Raw genomic sequence first — 19,361 nt, forward strand, 5'->3', positions numbered from 1 at the left:
CCATGGAGAAGGTACGGTGGGATTCGAAATGGTCGGTGATCTATTTGTTAACTTGGCTTTCGAAGACCTTAGAAAGATACGTACATCAACCTTTTGGCAGGTATCTCGCTCCATATTCTTGACTCATACCCTGACGATTAGTTTAGCAACCGCTTGATGCAGCATGATAACGTGAACGCGATTGGTCGACAGTCTTCTGGGTGAGGCGCTATATGTTCCTCCATTCATTGGCGAATGGGATTCCCATCTCGTCCTTCCTCTAATATCTGAAGTTACACCACGCCTATGTCTACAATTGATCTAATTAAAATTGTATTTTAAACATAACCTTAACCCTTACCACACAGCTAGCCTTACACCTAACCCTAACTTTAAATTAAGACCAAAAAGCACATTTTCGATTTCATGAATTTTTACGATATAGTCAGTGTGGAGACCCTAACTCGTCTCTTTTATCCAATGTTATCAGCCTAGAATGTCAAAAGTATGACCAAGAGCATTACCACATGATTAATAAAATAATGCAAATCGGTAAATTGATGTATTTTGTTCCATCTTTTTATTTTGAACATTTTAGGGCACTATACAATCACGTGACTAGCAGGGTGGGTTGTAGGATTTGTAAGCAGTGATGCCAAATTATTTAACTTTTAGCAACTTTTGAAAGGTGACTCAAACGCTAAAATGCTTTTCCCCTCTAAATGACACAAAAACGATTTTCTCTGTCACACACTCAGTCACAACACATGTGCCTGGCTGCAAAAGTGCCTTTTGAGTGACGTCACCAGCAGGCGCTCAGCTCGTGCACAGGCATTAGCAGGCCAGCAGCAATTTCAGCAAATTGTAAATCATTGTTGGCTGACTGCAGTAGCAGTAGCACGGGTTTTGACGAGCCAAACCCAATGAATATAGTTGGTCACGAATGTTTGATCTTGAACAGAACTTACAACATCAATCAACATGCCTCAATCAATAATGTACAGCCAGAAGTACAGAAAAGAGTGGGAGTCTGTACCTGAACAAATGTCAAATCATATTTTTTGCAGAAATGGCCAGTCAATTTGAGTAACGTTATTGTTTTACGTTATCGCAGTTTTACGTTATCACGCATTGACATGACAACGTCATTTAGCAACTTTTAGCAACAAATCAACCTGCCTCTAGCAACTTACCCTGCAAATTAGTTGGAAACACTGTTTGTACGCAGACTTTTTTGAGAATTTACAATATTGCAATAACGTACTGCTAAGCAAACCTGCAACATGAGTTCCTCTGAGGCAAAGACTATTACAGTTATTGGCAGGTGAACAGAAACTTAACATTTTACGAGCTTTACCTGTCTAACCAATCTTGCTCCAGTAACTGGGCTAGCTAACTTAGCTAGTAGCGACTATTCTACAGGATCTAACGTTAGCTACGGACAGTACTTGCTTATGCATGTGAACTTCGCGCTAGAGTAGGGTTGGCTGATCACCAACTAAATTAAACTAATTAGTTTATTTTCATGACACTGAATATTTGGCGTTACAGATATTGTATTCATATTTGTTGTGCAATGCATCAATACTAGAGAGAATACTTTGTCTTTATCTTTATTTTATAGCTAACTACTGTATAGCTACACGGAATGTGCCATATCTGGTCAGAATGTTGTGCTAGCTATAGGCATATGATGTGATCATGATATCTGGTTGGAAATGTATTTCTGTTTTGATGAACATTTAGAATCTAATATAGTAGTAAAAAACAATAGCCCTCTCATATGGCCATCATATGCCTATGTTGATGATGCTGGCAGTTTATTTTAAAAACATTCATCACTTTTCTTCCTTTGCTTCCTGTTATTCCTGCCACCTTCTCTAGTCACCATTTCTGGACAATCCTGAGGGATGTTGAGGGCACTCAAAATGTCTGCACTGTCACTGTTGAACAATTAGAGCCTCAAATGCTTGTCATATAAGAAGGTTTACGTTTTGACTTCATTATTGTTCGTTTTTAAATTAACTTGTGTTCACCTTTGGACTGACCCCCAAAATCGATGACCACTCCTATTATACTATGTACAAAACATTAAGAACATCTTCCTAATATTGAGTTGCAATAGTAATGTTTTGTACAGTGTGTGTGTGTGTGTGTGTGTGTGTGTGTGTGTGTGTGTGTATGTGTATATATATATATATATATATATATATGCTTATATCGAAAGCAACTACACAAGTAGTGTGTTCATACATTTCCGTATGTTAAATAAATGTTAGCTCTGTTGTTGTGTGTGTATTTCAGTGGGTTGATTGGACGCTCCTGGGCCATGGTGTTTATGAGTGGGGGCTACAGAGTGAAGATCTATGACAACCAGGCTGCCAGGGCCTTCCAGGAGGTCAGGTCAGTCCTGGAAAATAAGGCGAAACATGTAATGGAAATTATATGATTAAAGGTTTGACTAAATGATTTCACTCAGAAACCCTATAACAAAACTTGGTCTGACTATTCTATGGAAGAAGGGAAACCTAATATAGCGGAGTGAGATATGGGACATAGAGTCGCAAGCTAACGCGAGGACGTGCTCTTTGTAAGGGGGGGGTGAGTGTAACCGCGGTGGTGCGCGCTAATAGCGTTTCAATCGGTGACGTCACTCGCTCTGAGCCCTTGAAGTATAGTTTTGGTACCTCTGTAGCAAAACAATTTCATATGTTTTGGAAATTAGCTAGGTTGCATTTGGTTATTTGAATTACCTTTTTCATTTGCTTTTTAAAAGAGAGGTTGGAATCAAGTATGAGGCCGTGGAACTTAAAATCAGATATCACATGGAACTTTTCCCCTGATACATAGACATCTGTCTCAGGGGCATCAGTTGTTTTCTTTGTGTGAAACATTGATCAATGTATCATCTGCATACATTGGAACTTCAGACCCTGTACAGACAGAAGATCATTAATTGTTTTTACTAAATTTATGCAACAGGTTGAAGTGATTTGATTGCTGAAAAGGGGTTATGGGTCTGTTTAGTGTTTATTGTTTATTTTTGGTGTTGATTTCACTTAATTAAACATTGTATTGTCTGATGTGTTTGAGTAGGATTCTTTCCTCCGGGACAGATGGAAGTCAACTGAAGTATGTATGTTAACCTCCCTGGGCAAGGTGGGACGTTTGGAATCGTGTGGCGCGTAATACAAATACCTCAAAAATGCTATAACTTCAATTTCTCAAACATATGATTATTTTACACCATTTTAAAGACAAGACTCTCGTTAATCTAACCACATTGTCCGATTTCAAAAAGGCTTTACAGCGAAAGCAAAACATTAGATTATGTCAGGAGAGTACCCTGCCAAAAATAATCACACAGCCATTTTCAAAGCAAGCATATATGTCACAAAAACCAAAACCACATCGAAATGCAGCACTAACCTTTGATGATCTTCATCAGATGACACTCCTAGGACATTATGTTATACAATACATGCATGCTTTGTTCAATCAAGTTCATATTTATATCAAAAACCAGCTTTTTACATTAGCATGTGATGTTCAGAACTAGCATACCCACCGCAAACCTCCGGTGAATTTACTAAATTACTCACGATTAACGTTCACAAAATACATAACAATTATTTAAAGAATTATAGATACAGAACTCCTTTATGCAATCGCGGTGTCAGATTTTAAAATAGCTTTTCGGCGAAAGCACATTTTGCAATATTCTGAGTACATAGCCCGGCCATCACGGCTAGCTAATTTGACACCCACCAAGTTTGGCCCTCACCAAACTCAGATTTACAATAAGAACAATTGGATTACCTTTGCTGTTCTTCGTCAGAATGCACTCCCAGGACTTCTACTTCAACAACAAATGTTATTTTGGTTCCAAATAATCCATAGTTATGTTCAAATAGCTCCGTTTTGTTCGTGCGTTCAGGTCAGTATCCGAAGGGTGACGCGCGAGCGCATTTCATGACAAAAAAATGTCAACATATTCCATTACCGTACTTCAAAGCATGTCAAACGCTGTTTAAAATCTATTTTTATGTGATTTTTCTCGTAAAATAGCGATAATATTCCAACCGGGCGACGTTGTATTCATTCAAAGGCTGAAAGAAAAAAATGGAGAATTCTCATCGCCACTGTCACTGTTCCCAGCCTGACCACTCACAAAATCTCCTGCTGTTTTTCGACCAGAGACAGGAGAGACGTCATTCCACTTTCTGGTGCCTTCTGAGAGCCAATGGAAGCCTTAGAAAATGTCACGTTACAGCAGAGATGCTGTATTTTCGATAGAGATGACACAGAAGGAGAACAAATTGTCTGACAGGGCACTTCCTGTATGGAATCTTCTTAGGTTTTGGCCTGCCATATGAGTTTTGTTATACTCACAGACAGCATTCAAACAGTTTTAGAAACTTTTGTGTTTTCTATCCAAATCTACTAATTATATGCATATTCTCGTTTCTGGGCAAGAGTAGTAACCAGTTTAAATCGGGTACGTTTTTTTATCCAGCCGTGCAAATACTGCCCCCTAGCCCCAACAGGTTAAGCATACACATACATTGATGTAGATTAAAATTCATGATTGGGGGAGTACAATGGAATTATAAGTATCATTAGGTTTTGTTTGTAGTCAATGTTTGGGTTTCTGAATCGGTGTAGTATGATGAAATGCTGACCAAGTGGTTGTATTTTCTGGAAAAAGGAGCGTTTCAAATTCCTAGGGACAGGATTTCGGGTTCCACAAGGCGGTATACACACACATGGAATCGTTGAAGTTTTGTTTTCTGAGTTTTAATTAAACACGTGAAGTCTTTGGATAAGGGAAATGTTCTGGGAACCTGAGATACACACATATGTTGACAACTGTTGAAGGTCTTTCTTTAATTTGTCTAATAAATTAAGAAACACTTCTGTGAAGGGGTGGTATGACTCTTGACCTCTATAATGGCTTCCCTTTGTGGTCTGATCAGCCCCATTGAAAAGCCATTTGGATAGTGAATTTAAGGTCATTTGTGATACTGATTTTAAGGAAATTTGTAGAACTGATAATTATGATGGAGTTAAAGTTCTTAGACACAATTGGTAATTTTAACCAATGAGAAGACAGAATGACGACAATGGTACAATGATTTTTTCTTTGTGGAGTAGTTCAGATTAGTCATTTTGATCGGATTATGTTATTTGAATATCTTTTGACCAGTAGTAGTATTCCTGTACATTATCTAGCCAAGTTCATATTCCCTTAGGTAGTCAGCTGTTGTTGAATTCAGTGGAAAAGATTTAACACAACAAGGCGGTGGTATTTATATAATAGTATTATTATATTTTCTTGTGGAATAAGGCTATAATCTTAGCAAGATAAGTTTAATAATGGTAGACTTATGTCAAGTATTTAGGATATATTCTAAGCCAATGGGACAGGAATATATGACATCTGTAGGTGATCCAGGATAATTGAGGGTATCGAGATAAACTTAAGTAGCTATGGAATAATCTTGATATTAAGACATGTTGATTTTTCTCAAATCCAGGAGTGCAACCAGGGAGACAGTGAGACATTTAGTCAATATTTGGAAACAACCCATATTTGATACTGACTGTTATGAGAAAGAGCGACAGACAGATAGAAGGTAGGGCAGACGGAGAAGTCCTCCCCTGCACTGCTGAGACCTTGATGGGTTGGAAGTAGCAGGAGGAGAGCATAAGCCAGGAAGAGAAGATAAAAGAGACACAGAAGAATTAGATAACAGTTAGTGAGTGGAGACCAGCATAGTTAAATTATAAACAGGAGAGGACAGAAATAATACTGGGACAGACAGTAAAGACATAATAAGAATATAAGATAGGAAGAGAATTTAGTTTGGTTCGCTTAGCTTTAGGATATTAATTCATGGAGAGACTATCGGCTCCATTGGCATGTATTTTAGTTTTGATTTTAAGTTTACACTTGACAGATAATTGTTACAGGATAGCCAAGAACGAATTCCCCAGGGAGAATTGGACATGTGGAACATGAAAGGGGGCAATCCCACAAGAGAAGGTCTGACATAAGGATAATTTACTAATCTTACCAAAGACACTGTTTAGATATGCGGCAATATTGACACATGGGCGGAGCCAGGTGTCAACAGGGGGTAGGATGGTAGAACAGGTGATAGAGCAGGTAAGGAAACACTGCAGGTTAGGAAAGACCTAGTGGCCTAGAGAATAACTACTTAAAAAAAGAAAAAACTATTTTTTTGTAGGATATCCATTCCAACATTTGGAAATGGACTTATTGAACTATTCCGAAGAGAGGGGAAGAAGGGGTGTTTAACAATTAATAGATAAGTATAGCAAATGGGTAGAAGCGTTCCCAACTTACTTGGTGGACATGATTATGGTAACTAAAATATGAGGTCAAGATATTATCCCTAGAGTTGGTTTACTAGGATCTATCTCTTTAAATGATGGATGACATTTTAGCTAATCGGGTTGAACAAATAGAATGCCAGAGTTAGAGATACCAGAACAGGTAGACATAGAAGTTGAAGAAATACTAGCAGAGCACATGAGAAGACTGTTTGTTAACCAAACCCGTATGTCCAAGATTTTGTGTCCAACAGGTGAATTACAGGAGAAGGTGATTCACTCAATCCAACCAGGAGACTGGGTGCGGATCCATTCCCTGAGGAGAAAAGACTGGAAGCAGCCCCGTTGGGAAGGCCCATACCAGGGTCTGTTAAACCACTGCCTTTGCAATTAGAAAAACTGAGAGAGTCACTTGGGTCCACGTTATCCACTGCAAGAAGGTATGTACACATATGAGCACTGCTGATCACACACAGAGTTAGGAGAAGAACTGAGTACCAACAGGGTCCGGGGGTTACCTCCTTAACGAAGATTCCCTATCCCGACCGTTCATCACTGTGTGTGTTCCTAGAGGTGTGAGTATGGGGCAGTACCTAGCAGATCGATTAAGGGCAGGAGAGGGTTGGCGGTTTTTGGGAAGAGTAGAGACTCTGAGCTGCATCATAGTCTTGGTAATCTTTCTGATACATTCAGATCCACCACCTTCCGGTACTAATCATACGACACTGTTGTCATTTATAAGAATGAAAATATAAACTATATAATACACTGAGTGACGTACAGAATAAGGAGCCAAAGAAGATCAAGATGTAGAATTTAAGGTAAACATTAAACGATTCCCGAGGAAAGCAAATAACTTTACAGGGATTGGGTGGGCCAGATTGAAGTACTCAGCCAACCCACCTCGGTTCACTTAAATTCCTGATGAGTACCAGTGTTCTAGATACAAGAATGGCACCGAGAACTTAGATGATTTTAATGGCTATAATGCAATCGTTAATGTGACTGACTTAGGTTTGAAAGTACAGTAGAAAATTCTTAACCTCACAGTACCTATAACTGATGTAGAGTGGGCTAGTACCAGCAAAGGACACATACAACAGAAATTACCACAAAGGGTGGTTAGGAACTTGCGCCTGGGGTTATTGGTCCAACCAGTTCGAATTAGTCATCAGAGGCCAGTTATAGGAGGCTAAAGTAGGCACAGGAGGAGTTTTGACCAGGATGGGAGTAGCTTTGTCTAGATGGATGCTATTGGCATCCTCAGGGAAGTTCCAGATTAATACAAAGCTATGAATCAAATATGTGAAGGCTTTAACACTACATTATTTTGGTGGTTGACAATAAATAAAAATGTGGATTGGATTAAGGACATCTTTTATAATCAACAGAGATTCATGAATGAAACCGGGGATGTAGTAAAGGGGTTCTCTGACCAATTATCCGCCACCTCCCTCATGACCTGGTAAAATAGACTGACTCTCAATATGTTATTGGCAGAAAAGGGCGGTGTGGGTAGAATGATGGGGTTTCATTGCTGCACGTACGTACGTTCCTGATAACACAGCTTCAGCTGGATCAGTGACTAAGGCCCTGGCAGGGTTAACCACATTAGCTAATGACTTAGCAGAGAATTCGGGTGTGGATACTTTCCTGACAGGATGGTTTGATAACATGTTCAAGAAATGGAAAAGTGTTGTAAGTACGATATTGTGGGCTGCTTTCACCTGTATGAGTGTGTTTGTGTTGTGTGGTTGTTGTTTGGTCCCGTGTGCGAGAGGTCTCATTTCCAGGATTCTGGAGAGATCGATAACGGAGCAGATAGTGAGATACGGACCGATTCCAAGTTCAGATCAGTGGGATGACAAAAACTTACCGCCGAGCCTGGTGGAGGATTCATTCAATTATGAGGAGCCCATGTTAGATGAGACCATCTTTAGAGTTTAGGAAGACTGTTTCTTTAAGTAAAGGCCATAACAAAAATCCTGATCCAAAGTGCTATGATTGGAGTAGGCTTAGAACAGTCATCGATAAGTATGTGTTGACAGTATATGCATTTGTTTTCTTTGATGTCCTGAATTAGTTTGATTTTGTGTAACATTACTGAATTAGTTAGATTTTGTGTGAAATTTCTGAATCCAATAAAAATAGATGTGTTAGTGTATGTGAAATATTTAGTCAATCGGGTGGATTGTAATGGAAATTATATGATTAAAGGTTTGACTAAATGATTTCACTCAGAAACCCTATAACCTGTTGAAATGTATTCGAAATAAGGCTATAATAATGGGTTAAAAACTATATTCCAAAAATGAGCAGGGCAGAGTTGATAAGACGACCTTGGGAAAGGAACAGAAGATGCCTCCCTAAGTTAGGGAGAGAAACAATGGCCTGGGAACGGCTAGTTGGCAGGAGATTAGAAGACAGGTGGCAAGGTTGATAAGGAATGTATGTGTACTGTGGAAAAATACAGCCGCCTAAAGCGGGGTGGAGTTCTCTACTGATGTGTGTGTGTTAATATAAAAGGCTTTGTACATTGTAAGGATTTCAGAGCTCTCATAGATAAACGTTTTGACCCTTGTGGGCTGGCTATCCGTCTGCTTCATTCAACCAGAATCTTACACACTCTGGGGGGGCAGACTGAGTAGTTTAATTGAAGTTCGGTTTAAGAACATTGATAACTTAATTCACGTAACAAAACATTAACAAAATGCCTCATAACAACATCAACTCACACATAACTCATATATGACCTAAATACCCCTCAGTCCTTTTTGCACTCACACTGAAGGCACAAGAACAAAACATGATCAGTGAATCCTTTTAACTGTATAAACCCTGTGTGGCCGGTTACAGCTACTGACCCCGGCACACATGTATGACAGAGTCGGCATGGATTAAAATCTGTCCTGCTGCCCTTTGACTTCCCGGCTTTCCAACACTTTACTATCTCTTCAATAAAGCCAAAAAATGGGCATTACCCCACTCCTTAATTATTATGAAATAAAAAAAAGTATAAATCAGTCAACAACCATATTGTAGTACCGTGTTAAAAACATGGTTGAACATTACGACATGATGCTTTAGTTTTTTAAAAACTATATGTAATAGGATTTAACCACAGATAGAACAATGAGCCAGATATTTCACCGGATGTATAAATGTAAAGCATCCGGTTGGCATTTTCACTCACTACCAAATATGGTGATGAGAAGAAGCCCAGTGACCCAAAACTAGACTCAGAGACAAGCAGAGTGTTTTGTAGACTTTACCCTTTGCCAAAGTTTCAAAAAAAGTGCGTTGTTTAGAAGGAGTGCAAGGGCGAATTGAATTATTACACACACACACATCACAGAAATATGCAAATAAATGCTAGAATGCACCAGTAGGATCTCACTAGCTCCTGCTTGGCACTGCCTGCCTCCTTGCATGTTCTGCCCACTATGATTAATTTGCTCCCATTGAAAACGACAGGCTCTGGTCTATCTTGGGTTAGTTATACAAATCTTTGGTTTAACTTTAACCCAGGGTATTTTAAGCTCAAGGCTCTGGATGATGGGAAAAGGTTCTTAGAGTGACATTAGGGAGAGAACTACTAGCCTAGTCCAGAAATGTTCTGTTATGATTCATTTAGAAGAGTTTCACATTCAGCATCATACTGTACAGACACTTTGAGGTTGGTCTCTAAAAGTATTTATAAATAACAACCTGCTAATTTTTCATGACTGTAAACAAATCCCAGACCTGCTGTGTTATGATGAAGTAAAATAAATAGCTATTTGCTACAGTATATCGTAACAGTTTGAGCCACAGTATGTCTTATCTTCAGGTTTCTATACCAGTACTTCCCAACAAATTTGTGCTATAAGTCAAAAATCTGGTGGTCCCAGAGGAGAGGATTGGGAAACCCTTCTCTATACCATGCTGTTTTGCACTTTTATACTAAGTTTGCTCAACTGCACATGGGTAAAAAAAAAATATGTTTTGGACAGTAGGGGGCATTCTTGAGCTTTTAGAGTCTATCTTGCTTGGTTACCTATTAAACAAACTGACACACGCCACTGAAACAACTCCATCCCTCATACCACTGGCCTCAGCGTAGAGCTACCGGAAAGACATGTTTACGTATAAAGTTTTCATTTACTTCACTTTGAAATGACAGTATGAAAAGCAGCCTCGAAAGCATAGGGAATGGACCAGTGCATATATTGTTGGCTTGAGAACCAACCTGATAACATTCAGTTCTCCTCATGGTTACACTGAGTTCAGATATGTGCCCTGAGGTTTCACTTCAGTTTGATATTTCTCTGTTAATGACTGTCATTGTATTTACATAATGGCTGTCAGGTACACAATGCAGTCTAGTGAAACCACTAATGTTCAGCCCATTCACAAGGTGGTGAAGTTCTCAACCTGTCTGTTGTTATTGTGTTTTGCCAGTCTCCCATGGTTTTTGAAATGGGATCAATCGGACAGGTACAGACACAGTGTTAGTGTATTAATTATGTAGTCAGGTGGCACGCAATGACTCTCCTTCATATTCCAGAGGTCAATACGTTTCTGTATAGTTATGGGTCATTGAAAAAGACCTTGGGTGCGCCTGCGAGTGTGTGTGTGTTAACCCAGTTTCCTTGTGTGGTGGCCCAGGAAACAGCTTGAGGAGCTGCAGGAAGCTCACATACTGAGCGGGCAGCTGAGTGCCTCAGAGCAGCTAGCCCTACTGAGCAGCCACGACCTCCCTCAGGCACTAGCGGGAACCTTCTTCATCCAGGTACAGTAGGCTGACTGGTATGAGTATCATCTTTGAGGAAAATGGCCTTTCATGCTGAAATAGCAATAACACTTCGCTAGGATGCATCTCAATCAGAGAATGTGAGCAGAGTTGAGCGGTCGAAAATCCCGCTCAACGCACATGGAGTGGTGCTTGCGCAAAGCTCCGGCACTCCACGTCCTTTCCAAACGCTCCTCGCTCAAAGGAAAAAAACTGCTGCTCCAAATTCACATATATTGTCTGTGACTTACTTCGAATTAAATTGAAATTAAACAAAAAATACCTTATTAGGCTCCATCTACAGTGCCTTTGAATTCATTTTTAGAAACATGAGTTTGGCTTGAGTCTGTGTCTTCAGGTGATGGTGCCTAGAGAACACGCCAGCAGCGGAGAATATGCGCTCAGTGCTTGCAGAGCCACTGGGAATGCTAAACACCCTTGGGACTCTTGCCAGGCTGGGCAGGGATGAGTATGTGTTTTTCTGTAGGTAGGCCTAAAGGATTTTAGGTAAAATAACCCTATCAAAACAGAAAGATCCTTGAAAGAGGTAATATGCCAGACCTATTGAGCCAAAATCAATGATGGCCTATTGTTTAGATAATAGAATGAAAATTAACGAAACTTTTAAGAGATCTGATTTTCACTTTATAAATACATTGCTACAATGACCAACTTAGCTAGCTACCCACCGCGTTCCTTTCTGCTGTGCCTGACATACACTGAGCTTGTGAAGTGAGCGCTACTGGAGCGAAATTGGAGTGAGCGAGAAGGCCGACGTTCCAGCCTTTGGGAAACTTGCTCCAGTAAAATTGGGCACGCTCCACTGCTTGCTCCGATCCACTCACATACTCTGATCTCAATCTAGAACAAAAGCCAGGAGACTGTAAAGATTCAGTTTGCCCATCCCTTCCTTAGAAGGGTTGGCTTTCAGACATTTCCTGTTATGGAAGGTTTAGGAGGATATGACTGGGAGAGTCCACATTACCATTGAATTAATTATTTCATCTGGTCTTAGTCACGCACATGCTCACAAATACACCACGCGAGCCAGGAAGTGTGGTCCTCAAACCAAAATAGACAGGGGTCACGTGGGAGATTGCTACATGGTATTTCACACGCTTAATCATTACAGTGTATCGATTAAAACTTTCAGGAACATACCATCGTGTCACATTGTGGAGGAGAACAATAGAGTGTGTTTTAGAGAGTTACAGGGAAATTCTGTTGTGAAATATTCAGAGTATCTCCTGTCACCATCTGAGACCACACTTTCCTGTGCCACGTCCTGACCATAGAGTGCTCTTATTTTCTATGGTAGAGTAGGTCAGGGTGTGACTGGGGGGTTTATCTAGTTTATTTTTTCTATGTTGTGCTCTAGTTTCTATGTTGGGGTTTTTGTATGATTCCCAATTAGGGGCAGCTGGTCATCGTTGTCTCTAATTGGGGATCATATTTAATTAAGTAGTTGTTTTTCCCACCTGTGTTTGTGGGAGATTATTTTGAGTTAGTGCATGTTGCACCTCTGTCGTCACGGTTTGTGTTTTGTTTATAGTTTATTGTTTGTTTGGCTAAGTTTCACAATATAATAAAGATGTGGAACGATATACGATATACGTGACAGAATCTCCCACCACCAAAGGACCAAGCAGCGTGCCCAGGATGAGCAGGGATCCTGGGCCCGGGAGGAAAGGGAGTGGAGGACATCCTGGACCTGGGAGGAGGTAATGGCAGGGGACAAGACCCTGCCGTGGAAGCAGGCGGCAACAGCGAGAGAGGAACGGCGACGATACAATGAATTAGCACGGCAACGACGGAAGCCCGAGAGGCAGCTCCAAACAAACATTTGCGGGGGGGGCACACGGGGAGATTGGCGGAGTCAGGGTTTAGACCTGAGCCAACTCCCCTTGCTTACCGTGGGGAGCGTGTGACCAGTCAGGCACCGTGTTATGCGGTGATGCGTATGGTATCCCCAGTGCGCATTCACAGCCCGGTGCGCTTGTGGCAGGCTCCCCGCATTTGCCGGGCTAAAGTAAGCATTCAGCCAGGACGGGTTGTGCCGGCTCAGCGCTCCTGGTCTCCAGTACGCCTCCTCGGTCCAGGATATCCTGCGCCAGCTCTACGCACTGTGTCGCCAGTGCGCCTTCACAGCCCAGTGCGTCCTGTGCCAGCGCCCCGCACTTGCCAGGCGCTAAAGTGAGCATCCAGCCAGGACGGGTTATGCCAGCCCTACACTCCAGACCTCCAGTGCGCCTCCACAGCCCAGTATATCCTGTGCCTGCTCCCCGCACCCGGTCTCCAGTGCATCTCCCAAGCCTGGTAAGCCCTGTGGCAGCTCCCCGCATCAGGCTGCCAGTATGTCTCCTCAGTCCGGTGAGACCTGTTCCGGCTCCACGTACGAAGCCTCCAGTCATGATCCATGGCCCGGAGCCTGTAGTGATGATCCATGGCCCAGAGCCTCCAGTGATGATCCATGGCCCGGAGCCTCCAGTGATGATCCATGGCGCGGAGCCTGTAGTGATAATCCATGGCACAAAGCCTCCAGTGATAATCCATGGCCCGGAGCCTCCAGTGATGATCCATGGCCCGGAGCCTCCAGTGATGATCCATGGCGCGGAGCCTGTAGTGATAATCCATGGCACGAAGCCTCCAGTGATAATCCATGGCCCGGAGCCTCCAGTGATAATCCATGGCACAAAGCCTCCAGTGATGATCCATGGCACGAAGCCTCCAGTGATGATCCATGGCCCGGAGCCTCCAGTGATGATCCATGGCACGAAGCCTCCAGCAGCGATCCATGGCGTAGGCGACGGTAGGCGGTCCAGGGTTCTTCGTCCTGCACCAGAGCCGTCTCCAATGCTGGCGGATCCACAGGATGAGAAGGTTCTTCGTCCTGCACCAGAGCCGCCACCAACACTAGACACCCCCCCAACCCTCCCTTTTGGTTTCAGGTTTTGCGGCCTGAGTCCGCACCTTTGGGGGGGGGGGGGGTACTGTCAGGTCCTGACCATAGAGTGCTCTTATTTTCTATGGTAGAGTAGGTCAGGGCGTGACTGGGGGGTTTATCTAGTTAATTTTTTCTATGTTGTTTTCTAGTTTCTTTTTTCTATGTTGAGGTTTTTGTATGATTCCCAATTAGAGGCTGGTCATCGTTGTCTCTAATTGGGGATCATATTTAATTAAGTAGTTGTTTTTCCCACCTGTGTTTGTGGAAGATTATTTTGAGTTAGTGCATGTTGCACCTCTGTCGTCACGGTTTGTGTTTTGTTTGTAGTTTTTTGTTTGTTTGGCTAAGTTTCACAACATAATAAAGATGTGGAACGAAGCTCACACTGCGCTTTGGTCCGTTCCTACACACAGATGTGACATCCTGGTTCAGATACATTTCCTCACTGACAGCAGTTCACTCCTCCTTTGATTCTAACCTTATTTTGGATGAATAGGCTTTATAATCGTTTTCCCCGCTTAAGACTTGTGAAATATTTTAGGCACAATGTGTCCCGCCTCAGTGGGTAATTGTTGTTTTTTGTCTCTCTCTTTATGTGATGGACATACCATTTTATTTGTGAATGTGTCAGGTATGCCACTGACCCAGCCAGTTACTGCTGCTAGTTTAATCTGGTGACATGCGACTTTGTCATGGAGTTATTATTTTACTAATAAAGACATAGTAACCATTGCACGGGTGACTGGCCAACACACCTTACCTGCCCACAAGAGAGCCATCAGGGCTTAGAAAGAAATACCTGTAGGTGTTAAGCTGCCCTGCTGGCATTGTGTAGTATATCCAAGCTGGTTAGTTTAGTTAGAAGGTGAAAGAGCATTGTGAGGTTGTCACGCCCTGGCCATAGAGAGGGTTTTGTTCTCTATTTTGGTTAGGCCAGGGTGTGACTAGGGTGGGCGTTCTATGTTCGTTTTCTATGTTTTTGTATTTCTTTGTTTTGGGCCGAGTATGGTTCCTAATCAGAGGCAGCTGTCTATCGTTGTCTCTGATTAGGAATCATACGTCTCCAGGACCCGGTCTATCCTTTGCCTGCTCCCAGAGCCAGGCCTCCTGCATGTCTCCCCTGCCTGGTGAGTCCTGTGCCTGCTCCCAGAGCCAGGCCTCCTGCATGTCTCCCCAGCCTGGTGCGTCCTGTGCCTGCTCCCAGAGCCAGGCCTCCTGCATGTCTCCCCAGCCTGGTGCGTCCTGTGCCTGCTCCCAGAGCCAGGCCTCCTGCATGTCTCCCCAGCCTGGTGAGTCCTGTGCCAGAGTCGCCCGCCTGTCCGGAGCTGCCAGAGTCGCCCGCCTGTCCGGAGCTGCCAGAGTCGCCCGCCTGTCCGGAGCTGCCAGAGTCGCCCGCCTGTCCGGAGCTGCCAGAGTCGCCCGCCTGTCCGGAGCTGCCAGAGTCGCCCGCCTGTCCGGAGCTGCCAGAGTCGCCCGCCTGTCCGGAGCTGCCAGAGTCGCCCGCCTGTCCAGGGCCCGCTGCGAGGGTACCCAGTCTGGGGTCGGCGGCGAGGGTCCCCACTCCAGAGGCGCCACCTAAGTGGGCCAAGCCGAAGATGGAGCGGGGTCCACGTCCCGCACAGCCGTAAGGAAGGCCCACCCGGACCCTCCCCTTTAGAGTCAGGTTTTGCGGCCGGAGTCCACACCTTTTTGGGGGGGGGGGGGGGGGGGGGGTACTGTCACGCCCTGACCATAGAGAGGGTTTTGTTCTCCATTTTGGTTAGGCCAGGGTGTGACTAGGGTGGGCGTTCTATGTTCCTTTTTCTATGTTTTTGTATTTCTTTGTTTTGGGCCGAGTATGGTTCCTAATCAGAGGCAGCTGTCTATCATTGTCTCTGATTAGGAATCATACTTAAGCAGCCTTTTCCCACTTGTGCTTTGTGGGATCTTGTGTTTGTGTAGCTGCCTGTGAGCAGCCCAGAACGTCATGCTTCGTTTTCATCTGTATTGTTTTGGTGAGTTTCATATTTATTAAACATGTGAAACTCTAAGTACGCTGCGCCTTGGTCTACTCCTTTAGATGAACATGACAGAGGTAGAGAGCATCGTGTCCTTCCAGACATTTGTCTGTGCATATGATTGTGATGAGCGATACTTAACACGACTAAGCACAAGCAGTGTTCTGTATTAATTAATTAAGAAGCGATGACCACATCGAATCATGTCATGTTTTTCTCAATGTGGTTTGTATTTGTATTGAAACACTAATGTCAGCAGTGTACATAACCCTCTTGTGACTGGGGATCATGAGGATAGCTGGGAAACATTTTGTAAACCACCATTCCTGAGTCATTGTAGATGTGACATTTTCAGTCTAATAAAAAGCATGAGCTGGCACACACCCAGAGAAAAGTATTTAATGTCGAGGTGCTGACTAAAGGGGAATAAACTGTAAGCTATGAAAACAAAGAGTCGCACCCAGAAGAAGGCATTGGTGATGCCGAGACGTTGGTGTTTTTTTACCCAATAGATTACTGGGAGGTTATATATATGGAGTGTGAGACTTTCTTTGTTTTTATAGCTTACAGAATCTTTTTCAGTAAAAACATGATCATGCCCCAATATTCCTTTTCAGTCTTAAAGTAATTGCCCAGTCAAAATGTCACTTTTAAAAGTTAATATTCTGTCAACCTATATCGAAAAATTGTTGTTGACTCATCCTATACCTGTATTTGTGGCCAAAGCATAAATAGGAGAAAAAACATTTATCTCAGACCGTTTCAAGAATGCTTGCTATTTCCTCATAGAACATGATGTCATCTCCCTGAGGAGGATGAGCTAACCAATCAGCGGTCTAGAGGAGGATGAGCTGGCCAGTAAGCGGTCTACTTGCGTGAATATTTTTTATGACCATTCTGTTGCTGGTGTACGCCCACATCATTCCAACACAGAAAATCTGCTTTTTAACAAACTTAATAAAACAAATTGCAAGGAAAACTATTTCACTCATTGTAAGTAATTATAGGTCATATTTCATAGAAACCTGGAAACACTGGGCAGTTACTTTAAGAAATAGGTCGTCTTCTAGGAATATCACATCGTAGAACTACACTGAACAAAAATATAAACGCAACATGTAAAGTGTTGGTTTCATGAGCTGAAATAAAAGTCCCAGAAATTTTCCGTGCGGACAAAAAGTGTATTTCTCTCAAATTTTGTGCACAAATTTGTTTACATCCCTGCTAGTGGGCATTTCTCCTTTGTCAAGATCATCGATCCACCTGACATGTGTGGCAAGCTGATTAAACGCTTGTGCTGGGGACAATAAAAGGCCACTCTAAAATGTGCAGTTTTGTCACACAACACAATGCCCAGATGTTTTGAGGGAGCGTGCAATTGGCATGCTGACTGCAGGAATGTCCGGCAGAGCTGTTGCTAAAGAATTTAATGTTAATTTCTCTACCATAAGCTGCCTCCATCGTTGTTTTAGAGAATTTGGCAGTACGGCCGACCAGCCTCACAACCGCAGACCACATGTAAGGCGTCGTGTGGGCGAGCGTTTTGCTTATGCCAATGTTGTGAACAGTGCGCTCCCATGGTGGGATTATGGTATGGGCAGGCATAAACTACGGACAACGAACACAACTGCATTTTATCGATGGCAATTTGAATGCACAGTGATACCGTGATGAGATCCTGAAGCCCATTGTCGTGTCATTCATCAACCTTAATCACCGCATGTGTCACGTCCTGACCAGTAAAGGGGTTATTTGTTATTGTAGTTTGGTCAGGACGTGGCAGGGGGGTGTTTGTTTTATGTGGTTCGGGGTTTGTTGGGATATGTGTTTATGTAGAGGGGTGTTTGTTTAGAGTATTCCGGGGTTTTTGTTTTATGTTCTATGTTTTGTATTTCTATGATCTGTCTATGTTGTGTATTTCTTTGTGTTGGCCTGGTATGGCTCTCAATCAGAAACAGCTGTACATCGGTGTTGCTGATTGGGAGTCATACTTAGGTTGCCCTGTTTTCACATGTCCCTTGTGGGAAGTTGTTTTTGCACTGCTGTGTTAGCCTGCAATACTGTTTGTGCGTTCGTTTTCTTGTTTTGTTTATTTAGTGTTCAATAAAAGTTAATATGAGCACTCAACCCGCTGCGCCTTGGTTCACTATATACGACGACCGTTACAGCATGTTTCAGCATGATAATGCACGGCCACATGTCGCAAGGATCTGTACACAATTCCTGGATGCTAAAATTGTCCCAGTTCTTCCATGGTCTGCATACTCAACAGACATGTCACCCATTGAGCATGTTTGAGATGCTCTGGATCGACATGTACGACAGCATGTTCCACTTCGCACAGCCATTGAAGAGGAGTGGGACAACATTCCACAATCGACAACCTGATCAACTCTATGTGAAGGAGATGTGTCGCGTTGCATGAGGCAAATGGTGGTCACACTAGATACTGATTGGTTTTCTGATCCACACCCATGATTATTTAGGTATCTGTGACCAACCAATGCATATATGTATTCCGAGTCATGTGAAAGCCATAGATTAGGGCCTAATGAATGTATTTAAATTGACTGATTTCCTTAAATCTTGTTGCATTTATATTTATTTTCAGTATATGTGACACGTTGTGTCTGGAATCTCAGATCATGTGCCATAACTTAGTTTACGACACAGCCATATGCAAGTAGCTCGGAAAGCTGTTTTTTGTGTGAAGTAGAACCATTTTTCCAGCAAAAAAAGTTATATTTTGAAAGTACACCATGTTTGTTCTCTTCGGCCTTTACATTGTATTTCTGTATGTCCTAATATTTGTTTATAATGTTGCACTGAAGGTCTGTTGCCACTGCAATGGGAAAATGTGTTAACTTCACTGTCACATTGTCTCTGCTTAACAAACGGGTGTGTGTGTGTGTGTGTGTGTGTGTGTGTGTGTGTGTGTGTGTGTGTGTGTGTGTGTGTGTGTGTGTGTGTGTGTGTGTGTGTGTGTGTGTGTGTGTGTGTGTGTGTGTGTGTGTGTGTGTGTGTGTACAGGAGCGTGTGTTTGAGGAGACTGAGGACAAGCAGATTGTCTTCCAGGTGGTGGAGAGTCACGTGGGAGAGGGCGTGATCCTCAGTAGCTCCACCTGCAGCCTGTTGCCTGGCAACGTCTTCTCCAGAACCGGAAGCGCTGCATCATATCTCACCCGGTCAGTCCAGCATTACCCCAAACACCAAGACTGTGTCCAATATGGCGCCCTAATCCCATTCCTTTTGGCCAGAGCACTGCACAGCATAGGGAACAGGATGCTCTCTCCCTGTCCGAGGCCAGTACTTT

General features: G+C 42.9%; 1 protein-coding gene across 1 annotated transcript in view; it reads left to right on the forward strand.

Moving 5' to 3' along the window:
- The first annotated feature begins 498 nt into the window (after positions 1-498).
- LOC106582035 (lambda-crystallin) overlaps positions 499-19,361 on the forward strand; it is a 39,041-nt gene continuing 20,178 nt past the window's right edge. Inside the window, exons 1-3 of the mRNA XM_082967296.1 lie at positions 499-1,303; positions 2,284-2,410; positions 10,991-11,107. Of these exons, the coding sequence (XP_082823422.1) occupies positions 1,263-1,303; positions 2,284-2,410; positions 10,991-11,107 (285 nt within the window). The 5' untranslated portion in view covers positions 499-1,262. The remainder of the gene's footprint in view (positions 1,304-2,283; positions 2,411-10,990; positions 11,108-19,361) is intronic.

The sequence above is a fragment of the Salmo salar genome, chromosome 21 (genome assembly GCF_965601325.2).
Source record: "Salmo salar chromosome 21, fSalSal1, whole genome shotgun sequence".
In the NCBI taxonomy this organism is placed as follows: Eukaryota; Metazoa; Chordata; class Actinopteri; order Salmoniformes; family Salmonidae; genus Salmo; species Salmo salar.